Here is an 18,707-nt window from a genome sequence, read left to right as displayed (position 1 = left end):
AAAACCAAGTTAACAACGAAGCACTTCATTCAACCTAAGATGAACGCATACTTCGGATACACAGCCACCAGTCATCAAATGATTGATTCAGGCCTAAATAAAGTGACCAATCACAACTTTTTATTATCTGAGACAGAGACAGAGAGCGAGAGAGAGAATGCATACACTCGAACAGGGCAGGAGCAGAGGGAGAGGATCTCAAGCAGACTCTGCACTGAGCAAGGAGCCCAACTGCAGGGCTCGATCTCACAACCCTGAGATCATGATCTGAGCAGAAATTAAGAGTCAGACACTTAACTGACTGAGCCGCCCAGGCACCCCAACCAATCATAACTTCTAAATAGAAATTTACGTTGCCCCAATCAGTGCTCAGATGAAAGAGATACTACCACCAGCTGTAAATCTTTCTGAGTACTGCATTACACATTTTGTCAGTACTAGATAATGCACTATTGGGTGATAATCTGAAAATCTGACTACGATAACTACTTACAAACCAGCTTCTCTCTCATTCTTTCGTTTCAACGAATGTCAAAATAAGGGAAAGAGAGTGATAATTAGCACTAACTAACTCACAAAAAGGTTTGTAATGTGACCTCTTTGTGCATCACTGTGTAAAACAACACAATTGTCACCTCCTTTGTGACTAGGCTGATCTCATGTCCCACCCCAGATCCTCACTAATTTTCTGCTTCCATTTACCAGGACCTGGGAGACAAAATAACCACAGACAGTTAGGACTGTGTGTTAATAAAAATCAAAAGATTAAACTAGGGTCTCCGTGTGAGACAAAAAATATGTATTTCTGTGCCAGACACTTGTCATTCTTGTCTTTTTCACTTACCTCCAAAGTTTCTTCATTATGTATGGAGGGGGGGTAGCAGGCTAAGATGGGAAGAAGTCTAAGTGAGGTGGGCTTAACTCTACCTTGACTTGAGAGCCAATTCTGAAGCACAAAGTATAAATCAAACCTCCAACCTCCAAGTGTGGAATATAAAAATAACCTACAGATCCTCACCTGACATATATTACATGTGTACACATACTGCCATATTTCAAGTGTCATGAACCTTAATATACCCTCTCAAACCCAGGCAAATGATATCTTGACTTACCTGTATATCTGTTCATAGGATATGGGGATATAGTCACCAGGACTCTGGGTTAAAAGCTGATCTATGGCACCATCCAATTTTGGCCAGTATGTGCTCTTATAATCTTCAATAGTTATAACATTCATTACTAAAAGTAAAAAGTAAAATAAATATTACTACATATCACATGTAAAGTAAACACAAATCACAGCAATTTTGTGCTCTCAAATTCCTTTCACTTACTTTAATTTCTTTGACACTCTATCACCTAAATACAACTCAATTACTATCCCATTTCAAAAAACAAAACAGCAATCTTGTCAGGGATTTTAAAACAGCCATTAATTATGATGTAAAAAGGAATGACGATGAGTCCGTCCTTAAAAATACAAACAAAACAAGCAAGCATCACTGGTTTCCTTTTCCAGTTATCTATTAACAGTGGCACATTCTCAAACACACACCCTCCGATATACATTGTCAATGAGGTGACAAGATGGCCTATCCATGAACCACAATAAAGTTCTAGGGAATTAGAACCCCAACAATCAACCCTTAGAGATACCCCTGAGAAAATCTACCTAACAATAGGACTAGGGATTAAAGTCCAAATGCTACCATAACAAAAGAGGTTGCTAGAAACTTGCAGGGATCTTTGGCACCACCAGCACTTCCTGGACATGACTACAGCTCTGACTCAGATTCTACCTATCTCACACTTGATAAGCCCAACAGAAAAACGTCAACGACCTGGAGACTTACAATAAGGCTTACCTTATTCCTCCTGTCTGGCTCTTAGTCCTTCATAAAGCTTTTATAATAGCTGGTCCTGACAACTCTGAAATCCAGGCCGACAGCTGCTTCACAACAATGAAACGCTAACGGGAAAAAGAGCGACTACCCGCCTGTCCTGGAGAAAAGAGCTATCCAAAGAGCCTAAAATACTCTTTCTTTTTTTTTTTTTAAGATTTTATTTTTATTTATTTGAGAGGCAGGGGAGGGACAAGCAGAGCCAGAAGTGGGGCTTGATCCCACAACCCCAATATCATGACCCAAGCCAAAATCAAGAGTCAGAGGCTTCATCTATTTGAGCCACCCAGGTGCCCAATACCCTGTGTCTTATGAACCAACACTATCTCAGGAGATCGGAGCTAACAACTACTAGATCAGGTATTTTACTATGTATTTTACCAGAAACTGGGGAGCAAAGAGTTGACTTCCCCAAGAGTACATGGCTAATTACTGCCAGAAGTACCAGATAAAGAAAGCCTTTTATCTAGCACCTTTCTATCACATTACTGATTTCTAAATTCAGGTTCAGAATGTTTCTCATATGTATGGACCACCCCTGTCATTGTTGTTCAGTATTTTCTTTAAATCAATTCACTCTTTCTTGCTTAAATTTATTCTAAAGGACACCTGGGGAATGAACTATTGATTCATAGAGCATGGAATAATCTTAAATGCATTTTGCCAATTGAAAGAATCAGACCAAAATGGCTACATATTAGAAGATTCTCACTTATATGATGCTAATAAAGTCAAAACTATAAAAAGGAAAACAGACTGGGGGCTGGAAAGTGGGGAGGACTGTCTACAAAGGGTAGCATGGGAAAATGAACTCTTGTGTAGAACCAGTCCTAGTGGATATAGCACCCCAGGCATTTGTCAAAACCAACATAAGTATATACCATAAAAAAGTACATTTACTGTATGAAAATTTAAAAAATAATAATAATAAAATAAAATAAAATAAACCAGGATGTAGAAGTAAAGACAGAATGAAAATCTTGACAAATGAATTCTTGCACTGAAAGGAATGGAGAAGAAACAAATGTTTTGACTACACATAAGGCTAAAAACAGAACTATATATGCATGTACAAAGACACACACACACACAAAAGGATGGAGGAGGCCAAATCACAGAGGGCCTTAGGGGCCATTCCTTTACTCTGAGTAAGATGGGGACATTTGGAGGGTTTTGGGTGAAGTGATGTGATCTGACTTAGGTTTTCTATGGCTCATCCAGCTGCTACGTTAGGAGTGAGCAAAGTCAGGAGGCTGTGAGGTGATGGGGGTTGAACGAGGTGGCAGTAGTGGGGGTGAAAGAGGTCAGATTTGGAATAAATTTTAGAGGTTGAGCCAACCAGATTTGCTGATGGTCTGGGTGGGAGACATGACAGAAAGGTCAAGGATGACTCCAAAGTTTGTGGCCTGAGCACCACAGGATGGGGCTGCTGTTTACTAGGCTGAGGAGGATGTAAGAGAACCTTAGAATATTTGAAAGCCCAGCAGAAATTGTTGGTGCCCCACCCATTTATTCTGTCCACAAAGGCCACTGTCAAAACCAACCATTATTTGCCTCAGTGTTCTCTCTGGCTATCAGAGTTGCTCTGACTGAAGGAGGGGCAGCTTGGAAGTTCTGAAGAATTAACAACCCCAGGAGCCTTCAAGTAACAACAAACGAGAATTCAGTATAAATATCCCAGTACCTCCCTTTTACTCTGGAGTAAGACAAGGCTGAGGTGCATGTGCTACATGGACTTCCAGAGCTCCCCACTGGGCTTACACTCCTGTTGTCCACAGTGGTGACTTCCTTACTGGCTTCCTTACCTTTTCTGTCTCATGTCGCCATTCCCCTGCAGGTGCGTCCTAGAATCACCCCCTTGTGCTTACAACTATTTGTGCTTTAAAAAAGGGGGGGGGGAATCTATCAAAAATAGAAAAGCAGTATCATTTTCCATTAAACAAAAGATGATACAGAAATAAATACAGTGTTATTATTAAATTCTAGCCGTGTCCTACTGCCTGAAGCTGGAGCTTGCTTTCCCTGTGAAAAATGGAGATTGGCCAATGTTGAGAAGTGTTACACACTACCTCCAAAATACCATCTTTCTGCTTTTTGAAGGACTCAAAGAAAACTGAAAAAGAAAACTGGAAATAACTAAAAAGAACATCACTTTCTCACTACAGGATTCTAGGTTGGTGAATCTCCGATCAATCTATCACCTAAACCATATCACATACCTGCTCAACACCAAAAGTTGGAATTTAAAGAAGGTAAGTGACATGCTCAGAAAGAAAATTTCAAGTACAGAAGCCAAGAATTAACATAATCCCATGGGCACCCGACTGCTGCTGCGTTCAATGAACTCTGCCTCTGCTGCAGTTGGAGAGCGCTCCTACTTCTCCAACACAGGCTTTACACCTCAGCAAATTACCAAGACAAAAATTCAAAGGAAGAAAAAGAATCTAAAATGTAAAGTCCTGCAGCTGTAAGTACAGAACGGGAGTCCCACTACAGAGGTGGTAATTCATGTGGCATGGTTTTTTGTTTTTTTTAATGTTCTGCTTTTAAATATCTTTGAAAAGAGACTTTAAAACCAAAATGAAAAAGGCATGATCACGGAAAATCTTAAAGCCTATTTCCACATGAAAAAAAGTCGTATCTACTTCCACTCTACATTTCCAAATATAAATATAATAAAAATTTATTTATACATATATTTTGCTTGAGAAATAATAGGTAGCCAATTCAGTTGACCTCAAATGCTACCTGTTGTAGACTGAATATTTGTGTCCCTTCCCCCAAAATTCATATGGTGAAATCTTTTTTTTTTTTTTTTAAAGATTTTATTTATTTGAGAGAGAGAGAATGAGAGAGAGCAAGTACATGAGAGGGGAGAGGGTCAGAGGGAGAAGCAGACTCCCTGCCGAGCAGGGAGCCTGATGCAGGACTCGATCCAGGGACTCCAGGATCATGACCTGAGCCGAAGGCAGTCGCTTAACCAACTGAGCCACCCAGGCACCCCTATGGTGAAATCTTAAACCTCCAATGTGATGGTACTGGGTGGGGCCTTTGGGACGTGATTAGGTCATGGGAGTGAGATCCTCACAAATGGAATTAATGCCCCCAGAGAGCTTCCTCACCCCTTATGCCATGTAAAGATACAGCAAGAAGACACTCTACTATGAACCAGGAAGCAGGTCCTTGCCAGACTCTGAATTTGCCAGCACCTTCATCTCGGACTTCCCAGCCTCCAGAACTGTGAAAAATAAGTTTCTGCTGTTTATAAGTCACTCAATCTCTGGTATTGTGATAACGGCTTGAATGGACTAAGATACTAGCTAATATAACTTTCTTCTAGGAAACCAGCCAATCTTCACCATAGTAGTAAAAGAACAGAATACAGACAAGTATCAGAAGAACCAGAGGTAGTCTGAAGAATGAACACACACTGGTATATACTCTTAGCCAAAGACTAGGAAGGTTTTCCACACCTGCAGTCAGAATCTGCAGTCAACACTTAAAATAACAATCCAAAAAACTTAAAGGTATTCATTATTTCCTTGCTAATGTCAACCCACCCCTGATTGAAAAATATATACAAAGCATGTGTGTGAATGTGTGTGGTGTGTAGTCCTGAATTTTAAAACTAGATCTTCTTGTTAGAGAAATGTAGTCAATCCCTTTCAACTTTGTCCACAAAAAAGTTCAGACTGACAAAAAGAAACACAAAGCATGGAAACTAAACAAAAATGAAATTACTATTAAATTATTAAATTTGGAGGGTACCTGGGTGGCTCAGCCTGTTAGGCGTCTGCCTTTGGCTCAGGTCATGATCCCACAGTCCTGGGATCAAGGCCCGCTTGGGCTCCCCTGCTCAGCAGCGAGTCTGCTTCCCTCTCTCTCCCTCTGCCCCTCCCCACCTGCTCATTCTCTCTCTCTCTCTCTCAAAGAAATAAATAAAATCTTAAAAAAAAAAAATACTAAATTTTATCTAGGTTAGATTTTCCAGCTTGAAAATAATGCACTTCTTTTCAAACTAAAGCCAACAAAGCCCAGGCCAGGAACATAGATGAGTAAAGCAGGCCTAGTGTAAAAATAAAAAAGAACAATGAACACTTCAAAGAACTGAAGGCTGCCGTGCCCTCTGGAGACAGTCAAGTTCAAAAAAATGTTAAAACCCTAGTGTTGGCCTCAAAACATCATGCCATAAGACTTAAAGCTAGGAACACATAAGATAACAAGTTCATACAGTCTAAGTCTTACTGAGAAAGTTGTTTAATTGAACTTTACTAAAATAAAGTGAAATAAAAAGTCTGAAACACATGGAATAGTTGAAATCTAAGGTTCAAGAAATATTAACAGGTTACTAATAAGTAAGAAACTATTAGAAACATATAATTTATACCAGGTAGGAGTAAATATGTTCAACTCTCATACTTTTTTATTCAAGTAATTTATCAAAACTTGACATTTATTACTGATCTCCCTCAAATTACATAAAAGCCCCCTGAAGGAGAAATTTACTACTAGAGCCCCAACTCCAAACAGTGCCTAGCACATGATAAGTACTCAATAACATATGTGAAGTAAATTAATTTAATGAAAGTCAAAATAAATGCTTACTATAAAAACAGTTGATGGCGTATCACTTATTAGTCATTCTGGAATTAAAGTTTAAAGCATATTTTATTTCACACAGGCTGAAGCAAACCAGGGAAGCTCTACTATTTCTTTTAAATTTCTTTATTTCTTTGTTTATAAGAGGAAGATATATTCAGAAATCATATCAGGTTTTACTAATTTATACTCAGTCTACAGCAAAGACCTCTCATTGCCTTATATGAGTGGTTCTCAAATATGAGGATACCCAGAACAGCATTGGCATCACCTGGAAACTTGTTGTAAATGCCAAATGCCAGGCCCTAACCTAAAACTACTGAAAACAGAAACCTGGGGAGGAGCCTGGAGTGATTCACAGTACAGGAATCTGTTTACCAAGCCCTCCAGGTGATTCTTAAACCTGCTCAAGTCTGAGAGACACGGGACAGCCAGGATCACAGGTGTGTTCTGTTCTCGATTGTTAGCACATGGTTTGTCTGTTCTGAACAACTTGGAGAGTCGAATAAAGGTGTAAATGTATCAAAGAAAAATTTTAAAGGAACAACAAGGAACTGTTTTTGTATCAAAGACTCCTTAAAGTTCTACTCCTTCTTTTTTTTTTTTTTAATTTTATTTATTTATTTTAGAGACAGAGCACAAGAGGGGGGAGCGGGAGAGGGAGAAGCAGACTCCCTGCTGAGCAGGGAGCCCAATGTGGGACTCGATCCTGGGACTCCAGGATCATGACCTGAGCCGAAGGCAGCCGCCCAACCAACTGAGCCACCCAGGCGCCCCAGAGTTCTACTCTTTCACATCCCTTTCTCCCCACCAAGAATACTGCCTTCATTCAGAATTGACTCCTTAAGAATACAGCAAAAGCAATTATGAATTAAATGATTAAGCCAAATTTAAGAGGCCAAATTATGTTTCAAACACAATGACTTTTTAGATTAACTATAATTAATTACAACTAGATAAGGTAAAAGAATGGACTAGGACAAAAAGCTCTGGGTTTTCTATTTAACTCTGGCTAGTATATGGGATCTCAGAAAAAAAACTGACTTCTTGTTGCCACCCTGTGTCCATCCATCAGTAACAATCTAGTAAACTTGTGTTGTCCAAAACATTATGACCTGGCAGAATGCTCTATTCTCTACAGCACAAGGGGATGACAACCCTTTCAAATAACGGACAGAGAGAAGCTGAAGGCCAAGAACAAAGTCTGGGGGATGGGAGGAAGCCTTTGGGAATGAAGAAAAGGAATAGAGTAAAACAGAAGAATCAGAATCAGAACAAGGTAGTATATTCTAATAAATGGGGTGTTAACTAAAAAAAAAATCCAATTACTTATTTCTCTCAAAAGGAAAATAACTTGATACTGACAAGAGATAGTAATACTTAGTTGTTCCTAAGAGAACTTGTGATTAAAAAAAGAAAAATAGTAAGGAGGAAGAGCAAGATGGCAGAGGAGTAGGAGACCTAAATTTCATCTGGTCCCAGGAATTCGGCTAGATAGCTATCAAACCACTCTGAACACCTACCAACTGAACTGGAGATCAAAGAAAAGAATAGCAACAATTCTATGAACAGAAAAGCGACCACTTTCTGGAAGGTAGGACGTGCGGAGAAGTGAATCTGAGTCGATATTTGGGAAGACAGATGGCAGGGGAGGGAGCCTCCATCAGCCTATACCCGCAAGTGATAGAGCAGCAGAGCACAAAATTAGAACTTTTAGAAGTCGGCTCCGCTGAGGGACGTTGCTCCAGTGGCTAAGCTGGGGGTGGAACCCTCGCTGAGACAGTGTGGTCGCAGGACCCTTGGGGTCACAGAAAGACCAGGGGTGCCTGAGTGCAGTAGAGCTCCGAGGTATTGGAGCGGGGAAGCGGGATGCAGAGATGGAGCTGAGGAGTGGGCTCTCAGCTCGGGGTTGCCATAAACCGTGATCCGCAGCACAGTCGGGCCACTGCTCTTCCAGCAGGGACCTAACAAGCGACAGATCCGGGGAGACTCCCCTTCTTCCCCCGGGAGGAGCAGTGCGGGAGCGCACCGCAGGAATCTGCTGGGTTTGGAGACTCCAAATGGGGTCGTGTGCCAGAGACAGAAACGCTCAGTCACAGGCCGGGTGAGCACGGAGTGCCAACAGAGACTGGGGAGACAGGAGTGACTGACTGCTTTCTTCTGGGGGCTCACTGAGGAGGGAGGCCCCGAGTTCTTGGCTCCCCAGGGCCAGAGATTGGGAGGCCGCCATTTTCATTCTCATCCTCCAAAGCTGTAGGGAAAGCTTTCAGGGAACAAAAGCTACGGAGAGCAAACCCAAGCAGATTACTTAGCCCTGCCCCTGGCAAGGGCGGTGCAATTCCGCGTCAGGCAAAGACATTTGAGAACCACGGCAACAGGCCCCACCCCCAGAAGATCAGCAAGAACAGCCAGCCAAGACCAAGTTTACCGGTCAATGAGAACGGCAAAACCCCAGCGCTATGGGAATACAGGACATAGAATTCATGGCTTTTTTCCCATGATTCTTTAGTCTTTCAAAGTTAATTTTTTTAATTTTCTTTAATTTTTCTTCTTTCCTTTTCCAACCAACGTCTTGTCAATTCCTTTTTTTAAAATCTTTTTTAATTCTCAACTTTACAATCATACTCCATCCCTTCATTGTATTTATCCTTATTTTTGTATATATATAAGTTTTTCTTTCTTTAAAATTTTGGGAGGCAGCTTCTTCTAACAGACCAAAATACACCCAAAATCTCGTGTGTGGCTCTGTTCTATTCACCAGTCTGATCATATTCTCTTCTTTTTTTTCCCCCCTCTCTTTTCCCCCCAGTTTCAGGTCTCTTCTGATTTGTTTAGTGTATATTTTTCTGGGGTCGTTGTTACCCTTCTAGCATTTTGTTCTCTCATTCATCTATTCTCTGGACAAAATGACGAAATGGAAAAACTCACCTCAAAAAAAAAGAACAAAAGGCAGTACCGACTGCCAGGGACCTAATCAATACAGACATTAGGTAAGATGTCAGAACCAGAGTTCAGAATGACGATGATAAAGATACTAGCTGGGCTTGAAAAAAGCATAGAAGATACTAGAGAATCCCTTTCTGGAGAAATAAAAGAACTAAAATCTAACCACGTCAAAATCAAAAAGGCTATTAATGAGGTGCAATCAAAAATGGAGGCTCTAACTGCAAGATAAATGAGGCAGAAGACAGAATTAGTGATATAGAAGATCAAATGATGGAGAATAAGGAAGCTGAGAAAGAGATAAACAACTACTGGATCACAGGAGGAGAATTCAAGAGATAAGTGATACCATAAAACAAAACAATATTAGAATAATTGGGATCCCAGAAGAAGAAGAAAAAGAGAGAGGGGCAGAAGGTATATTGGAGCAAATTATAGTGGATAACTTCCCTAATTAGAGGAAGGAAACAGGCATCAAAATCCAGGAGGCACAGAGAACACCCCTCAAAATCAATAAAAACAGGTCAACACCCTGACATCTAATAGTAAAACTTACAAGTCTCAGAGACAAAGAGAAAATCCTAAAAGCAACTCGGGACAAGAGGTCTGTAACCTACAACGGTAAAAACATTAGATTGGCAGCAGACGTATCCACAGAGACCTGGCAGGCCAGAAAGGACCGGCATGATATATTCAGAGCACTAAATGAGAAAAACATGCAGCCAAGAATACTATATCCAGCTAGGCTGTCACCAAAAATAGAAGGAGAGATAAAAAGCTTCCAGGACAAACAAAAACTAAAAGAATTTGCGAACACCAAACCAACCCTACAAGAAATATTGGAAGGGATCCTCTAAGTAAAGAGAGAGCCTAAAAGTAACATAGACCAGAAAGGAACACAGACAATATACAGTAACTTTACAGGCAATACAATGGCACTGAATTCATATCTTTCAATAGTTACCCTGAATGTAAATGGGCTAAATGCCCCCAATCAAAAGACAAAGGGTATCAGAATGGATTAAATAAAGCAAGACCCATCGATATGCTGTCAGCAAGAGACTCATTTTAGACGCAAAGATACCTCCAGATTGAAAGTGAGGGGTTGGAAAACCATTTACCATGCTAATGGACATCAAAAGAAAGCTGGGGTGGCAATCCTTATATCAGACAAATTAGATTTTAAACCAAAGACTATAATAAGAGATGAGGAAGGACACTATGATCATACTTAAAGGGTCTATCCAACAAGAAGATCTAATAATTTCAAATATCTATGGCCCTAACACGGGAGCAGCCAATTATATAAGCCAATTAATAACAAAAGCAAAGAAACACATAGACAATAATACAGTAATAGTAGGGGACTTTAACATCCCCCTGAATGACATGGACAGATCATCTAAGCAAAAGATCAACAAGGAAATAAAGGCTTTAAATGACACACTGGACCAGATGGACCTCACAGATACATTCAGAACATTCCATCCCAAAGCAACAGAATACACATTCTTCTCTAGTGCCCATGGAACATTCTCCAGAATAGATCACATCCTGGGTCACAAATCAGGTCTCAACCGGTACCAAAAGATTCGGATCATCCCCTGCATATTTTCAGACCACAATGCTTTGAAATTAGAACTCAATCACAAGAGGAAAGTCAGAAAAGAACTCAAATACATGGAGGCTAAAGAGCATCCTACTAAAGAATGAATGGGTCAACCAGGAAACTAAAGAAGAATTTAAAAAATTGATGGAAACAAAAAAATAAATAAATAAATAAAAAATTGATGGAAACAAATGAAAATGAATACACAACTGTTCAAAATCTTTGGGATGCACCAAAGACGGTCCTAAAAGGAAAGTATATAGCAATACAAGCCTTTCTCAAGAAACAAGAAAGGTCTCAAATACACAACCTAACCCTACACCTAAAGGAGCCAGAAAAAGAACACCAAATAAAGCCTAAACCCAGCAGGAGAAGAGAAATAATAAAGATCAGAGCAGAAATCAATGAAATAGAAACCAAAAGAACAGTAGAACAGATCAACGAAACTAGGAGCTGGTTCTTTGAAAGAATTAATTAAGATTGGTAAACCCCTGGCCAGACTTATCAAAAAGAAAAGAGAAAGGACCCAAATAAATAAAATCATGAATGAAAGAGGAGACATCACTGGGGTGCCTGGGTGGCTCAGATGGTTGGGCATCTGCCTTCAGCTCAGGTCCTGATCCCAGGGTACTGGGATCGAGCCCCACATTGGGCTCCTGGCTCAGTGGGGAGGCTGCTCTCCCTCTCCCTCCGCCTCTCCCCCTGCTCATGCTCTCTCTCTCTCTCTGTATCTCTGTGTCTGAAATGAATAAATCTTTAAAAAAAAAAAAAAAAAAAGAGGAGACATCACAACCAACACCAAAAAAAATACAATTATAATAACATATAATGAGCAACTATATGCCAGCAAATTAGACAATCTGGAGGAAATGGATGCATTCCTAGAGATGTATAAACTACCAAAACGGAACCAGGAAGAAATAGAAAACCTGAACAGACCCATAACCACTAAGGAAATTGAAGCAGTAATCAAAAATCTCCCAACAAACAAGAGCCCAGGGCCAGATGGCTTCCCAGAGGAATTCTACCAAACATTTAAAGAAGATTAACTATTCTTCTGAAACTGTTCCAAAAAACAGAAATGGAAGGAAAACTGCCAAACTCATTTTACGAGGCAAGCATTACCTTGATCCCAAAACCAGACAAAGACCCCATCAAAAAAGAGAATTACAGACCAATATTCCTGATGAACATGGATGCAAAAATTCTCACCAAAATACTAGCCAATAGGATCCAACAGTACATTCAAAGGATTATTCACCACGACCAAGTGGGATTTATTCCTGGGCTGCAAGGTTGGTTCAACATCCGCAAATCAATGTGATGCAATACATTAACAAAAGAAAGAACAAGAACCATATGATCCTCTCAATAGATGCAGAAAAAGCATTTGACAAAGTACAGCATCCTCTCTTGATTAAAACTCTTCAGAGCGCAGGGATAGAAGGTACATACCTCAATATCATAAAAGCCATGTATGAAAAACCCACAGCGAGTATCATTCTCAATGGGGAAAAACTGAGAGCTTTTCCCCAAAGGTCAGGAACATGGCAGGGATGTCCACTATCACCACTGCTATTCAACATAGTGCTGGAAGTCCTAGCCTCAGCAATCAGATGACAAAAAGAAGTAAAAGGCAACCGAATCGGAAAAGAAGTCAAACTCACTCTCTGCAGATGATATGATACCTTATATGGAAAACCAAAAGACTCCACCCCAAAACTGCTAGAACTCATACAGGAATTCAGCAAAATGGCAGGATATAAAATCAATGCACAGAAATCAGTTGCATTTCTATACACCAACAACAAGACAGAAGAAAGAGAAATTAAGGAGTCGATCCCATTTACAATTGCACCCAAAACTATAAGATACCTAGGACTAAATCTAACCAAAGAGGCAAAGAATCTGTACTCAGTAACTATAGAATACTCATGAAAGAAATTGAGGAAGACACAAAGAAATGGAAAAATGTTCCATGCTCATGGATTGGAAGAACAAATATTGTGAAAATGTCAATGCTACCTAGAGCAATCTACACATTTAATGCAATCCCTACCAAAATACCATCAGCTTTTTTCAAAGAAACGGAACAAATAATCCTAAAATTTGTATGGAACCAAAAAAGACCCCGAATAGCCAGAGGAATGATGAAAAAGAAAAGCAAATTGTGTGGCATCACAATTCCGGACTTCATGCTCTTTAACAAAGCTGTCATCATCAAGACAGTATGGTACTGGCACAAAAACAGACATATAGACCAATGGAACAGAATAGAGAGCCCAGAAATGGACCCTCAACTCTACGGTTAACTAATCTTCGACAAAGCAGGAAAGAATGTCCAACGGAAAAAAGACAGTCCCTTCAACAAATGGTGTTGGGAAAATTGGACAGCCACATGCAGAAGAATGAACTGGACCATTTCCTTACACCACACAAAAAAATACACTCAAAATGTATGAAAGACCTAATGTGAGACAGGAATCCATCAAAATCCTTGAGGAGAACACAGGCAGCAACCTCTTTGACCTCAGTCGCAGCAACTTCTTCCTAGAAACATTGCCGAAGGCAAGGGAAGCAAGGGCAAAAATGAACTATTGGGACTTCCTCACAATAAAAAGCTTTTGCACAGCAAAGGAAACAGTCAACAAAACCAAAAGACAACTGACAGAATGGGAGAAGATACCTGCAAATGACATATCAGATAAAGGGCTAGTATCCAAAATCTATAAATAACTTATTAAACTCAACACCCAAAGAAAAAATAATCCTATCAAGAAATGGGCAGAAGGGGCACCTGGGTGGCTCAGTCATTAGACGTCTGCCTTTGGCTCAGGTTGTGATCCCAGGGTCCTGAGATCGAGTCCCGCATCGGACTTCCTGCTCAGCAGGGAGCCTGCTTCTACCTCTTCCATTCCCCCTGCTTGTGTTTCCTCTGTCTCTCTCTCTGTGTCAAACAAATAAATAAACTCTTGGGCGCCTGGGTGGCTCAGTTGGTTAAGCGACTGCCTTCAGCTCAGGTCATGATCCCAGGGTCCTGGGATCGAGTCCCACATCGGGCTCCCGGCTCAGCGGGGAGCCTGCTTCTCCCTCTGACCCTCTCCTCTCTCATGCTGTTTCTCTCTCGCTCGCTCTCCAATAAATAAATAAAATCTTTAAAAAAAAAAAAAACAAATAAATAAACTCTTAAAAAAAAAAAAGAAAGAAATGGGCAGAAGACATGAACAGACATCTTTGCAAAGACAGCCAAATGGCCAACAGACACATGAAAAAGTGCTCAACATCGCTCGGCATCAGGGAAATACAAATCAAAACTTCAATAAGATACCAACACACACCAGTCAGAATGGCTAAAATTAACAAGTCAGGAAACAAAGGATATTGGCGAGGATGCGGAGAAAGGGGAACCCTCCTACACTGTTGGTGGGAATGCAAGCTGGCGCAGCCACTCTGGAAAACAGTATGGAGGTTCCTCAAAAAGTTGAAAATAGAGCTACCCTACGACCCAGCAATTGCACTACTGGGTATTTTACCCCAAAGATACAAATGTAGTGATCCAAAAGGGCACGTGCACCCCAGTGTTTATAGCAGCAATGTCCACAATAGCCAAACTATGGAAGGAGCCTAGATGTCCAGGAGCAGATGAATGGATAAAGAAGATGTGGTATATATACACGATGGAATATTATGCAGCCATCAAAAAAAAACACACAAAAAAAATCTTGCTATTTGTCATTATGTGGGTGGAACTAGAAGGTATTATGCTAAGCGAAATAAGTCAATCAGAGAAAGACAATCATATGATCTCACTGATATGAGGAATCTGAGACACAAGACAGGATCATAGGGGAAGGGAGGGAAAAACGAAACAAGACAAAACCAGAGAGGGAGACAAATCGTAAGAGACTCTTAATCTCAGGAAACAAACTGAGGGCTGCTGGAGTGGAGGGGGGTGGGAGGGATGGGGTGGATGGGTGATGGACACTGGGGAGGGTATGTGTTATGGTAAGTGCTATGAATTGTGTAAGACTGATGAATCACAGACCTATACCCCTGAAACAAATAATACATTATATGTTAATAAAAAAATAAATAAAAGGGGTTACCAAATACTTTAAATATCCTTTTCCTTATCAGGAGGGAAAAAAAACCCCTACTACTCAGGTGTATTTCCATTTGCCAATAGAGGAGGGCGGCTTATGTTAAGTCCTAATGAAGCAACTGCTCTGAAGTAGGCAAAAACATTTTCAAAGTTGCATGCTTCAGGTATTTGTTTGTTCAGGAAGTTTAGAGTTTGTGGTTTAATTCGATTAAAATCAATTAAATACTATGGACAATATAAAATGTCTACTGTGATCATTAAGAAATCATTCCATGTAAAAATGAAGTTACATTCACATAAGCAATTAGATAACACTAGTATCTTATTTTTATTTCATATAAGTCCTCATTAACTCATTGTTTAAGGATTCTGTGCTTCCCACCCCATCCTATCCTATCATCCCCAAAAGGAAAACATTTTAGTCCACAAAAGGCTTGTAACATACTGTGTGAAACTATATAACCTGCTTTGTCTTACTTCAAATAACATGTTTCTTTCCTCAAAACACTCTAAAATTTGTAAAGGAAATACATTTAATTACTGTTTTACTGCTTAAAAATCCACACATTTCTCAATTTCACAAAACGTAATGGCATAAACATCCTTCATCACTACTATCTCCGAAAACCAGCTGCAGTGGCCTACAGCAAGACTGAAGTCCATATACCTTTAGGAGAGTTACCACACAACATTATTCTACAACTAAAACATCACACTTGAGATTGTAACACACTTCCTAAAATGAACACGTTATGATAGTACATATGAAAAGGGCAAGGGCTATCATCTATTCTAGTTCTAACTCCAGCTAATCCAAAATCTCATAATATTCATAAAGTATCTGCTCAACTGAATACAGAGGTGTAAATCATGCTAAGCGTAGGTGTGCCATAGTTTTAAAAGTCTGTTGTTGATTTCCTACAAGTCAATCTCTCCATGGCATTAAGACCAGGAAAGTTTAACTTTGAAATAGTAGTACAAGGCAGTGTGTGCTGAGGTGGAAGCACCAATAAGTGAGCTAATCTTGCCCTGCAGGATCCAGAAGTTCAGGGCTTGAAGACAGGATACATGAGTGTGGGTTAGAGGCAGAGAATGGGGGGCACGGAGGGGAGAGGTGAAGATTGGCTGCAAATCTGTAGACAAAACAGTAAAAAGAAAAGGGTTAATCTGTGCAGAAACTGAAAGATACAAGCCTGGGACTCTGAGACACAGATATATGAAGGGCGGAGGGGGCGCATGCACAAGCATGTCTGTATGAAACACAGAGCTGATGGATTAAGTAAAAGCCGAAAGTCAATGTAAGGAACACTCAAACATCTAATCCTGCTCCTCATAAATTCTAGAATGCCATGGACCAGGAAAAATGTACTTTACTTCCTGTTCCATTTAGCTACTACCCCCACCATTCTCCCAGGATGAAAGATCTTCCCCTAGAGAAAATGAACAGAGCCAGAGAAAGGACTTTCCCATACTAACATTTGACAATTCCCCAACAAAACAGCAGCTCTGCATCTAATTAGCCTAAAGTGAAGGCCAACACTTACACTTGGTAAGGCCCCTTGTAAACACAGAACTACCACAATTAGCCTTTTTTGGTTTTATATAAATAGACGGCTATGGATCACCAAGATTTGTAGAACGTTTTGGACATGAGAAATCAAAACAAAAACTGAAAAGATAGGGGCGCCTGGGTGTCTCAGTCGTTAAGCGTCTGCCTTTGGCTCAGGTCATGATCCCAGGGTCCTGGGATCAAGCCCCACATCAGGCTCCCTGCTCCGCAGAAAGCCTGCTTCTCCCTCTCCCACTCCCCCTGCTTGTGTTCCTGCTCTAGCTATCTCTCTGTCAAGTAAATAAATAAAATCTTTAAAAAAAAAAAAACTGAAAAGATAGATAGAGAATTTTTAAAACTTGAAAAAAAACCCTGTAATTATTATCCTTGAAGAGATTAAGATAAAAATTAAAGGCACTTCCATGAAAAAGCAATCCAAATGCTCTTAAAATAAAAATATAGCAGCTGTTAAAAAAAAACAACAGAATATCAAGAAATTCTCCCCAAACATTAAGAGGATATAGCAAAAAGTAGTTGACAGAAAACAAAAACAGGGAATTCAACACCTGACAACCCATAATTCCAGAAAAAAGGAATAGAAAAAATGTAAAGGGAGAAAAATATTGACACATTAATATAAGAAAATATCCCAGAAATTTTTTCAAGGGGAAAAAAGGTCACATACAAAAGACCAAAAATTAAATTGGCACCTGAATTCTCCAATATAATACTGCAAGCTTAAAGTCAATGAAGCAGCACTTGAAAAATTCCAAGGAAAAGTTGTTTTCAGTTAATAATTCTAGACCCAAACTGTCAATTAAGGGTGAAGACAGAATTTTTAGAGAAAATCTGAAACTTTATTATATACACACATTTTCTCAGGAAACTACTAGAAGATATGTTCTACACACACACACACACACACACACACACACACACACGGAAAAACAATAAAAAGGAAGACGTCGAGTAACAATCATTCCAACTATTTGGGAAGCCCCTGCAAGGCAACTGTGCAGTAGCCCTAAGGAATAAACAGAAACAAGATTAACAGCTTCACAAGCAGACAAAAAGAAAATACAGATTAATTGGGCATTTTTAAAACACCAGTGACAGATGGTGGATCTGATGAAGCCATTGAAAAGTTTTAAAAATACGCTTAACAAAAATGATGTAAGTATAAACAAAGCAACTAATAATAAAGATCTATGTGAAAGAAAAAGGAATCTGAGTGCACTCCTGGCCTTTTGGTGAATATTTACATAGTCATAATGTAAAGATGGTTTATTAATTGAATGAAAAATTGTGGTATTAAAAGAATTGAAGGGGTAAGGTAGGTAGAGGTATAAGAGAACTAAAACCTCATGTTAATAACCTGAAGCCAACAGATCATATAAAAGTGATAAATCAAGCAATAACAACATTAACACACTGAAGTGTGTGGATAAATACTAGAAGAAACAGCTAAATGAATGCTAAGTGACTGACTCTGGGTTATAGGTCCAGGAATGGGAAGGGGCAGAGGAGGGAACCACTGATTCTCATTACATATCTTTTCATACAGTTTGAATTATGAACCTGTATTTTAACAAAACCAAAGTTTTGTGTTGTTTTAAGGCCAAAGAGTTTGGTGAATTTCAAATCCTCAGAAAGAGAAAAAAAAATCTAGTGAAATGAAATTTTTGTTTCAGTATTTCCAATAAATATTCTAAGGCACAGGGAATAAGAAAGCTCAGAGTTCACCAATTGCCCACTAGACCTCTCTACGTTACTATTCCATAGACCTTAAAAAAGACACACACAGGGCGCCTAGGTGGCTCAGTCGGTTAAGCGACTGCCTTCGGCTCAGGTCATGATCCTGGAGTCCCGGGATCGAGTCCCGCATCGGGCTCCCTGCTCAGCGGGGAGTCTGCTTCTCCCTCTGACCCTCCTCCCTCTCGTGCTCTCTGTCTCTCATTCTCTCTCTCACAAATAAAAAAAAAAAAAAAAAAAAAGACACAC

At 39.8% G+C, this 18,707-nt stretch overlaps 1 protein-coding gene across 2 annotated transcripts in view; it reads right to left on the bottom strand.

Moving 5' to 3' along the window:
• Positions 1-18,707, bottom strand: part of CACUL1 (CDK2 associated cullin domain 1) — an 83,106-nt gene that overhangs the window by 50,305 nt on the left and 14,094 nt on the right. For both annotated transcript variants that reach the window (XM_081823422.1, XM_081823421.1), the window contains exon 2: positions 1,116-1,242. In XM_081823422.1, the coding sequence (XP_081679548.1) occupies positions 1,116-1,242 (127 nt within the window). The remainder of the gene's footprint in view (positions 1-1,115; positions 1,243-18,707) is intronic.

This window comes from Leptonychotes weddellii, chromosome 6 (assembly GCF_054177405.1).
Source record: "Leptonychotes weddellii isolate Sample4059 chromosome 6, ASM5417740v2, whole genome shotgun sequence".
NCBI lineage: Eukaryota > Metazoa > Chordata > Mammalia > Carnivora > Phocidae > Leptonychotes > Leptonychotes weddellii.
The sequence above is the reverse complement of the archived record's forward strand: the minus strand, read 5'-3'. Positions and strand labels throughout refer to the sequence as shown.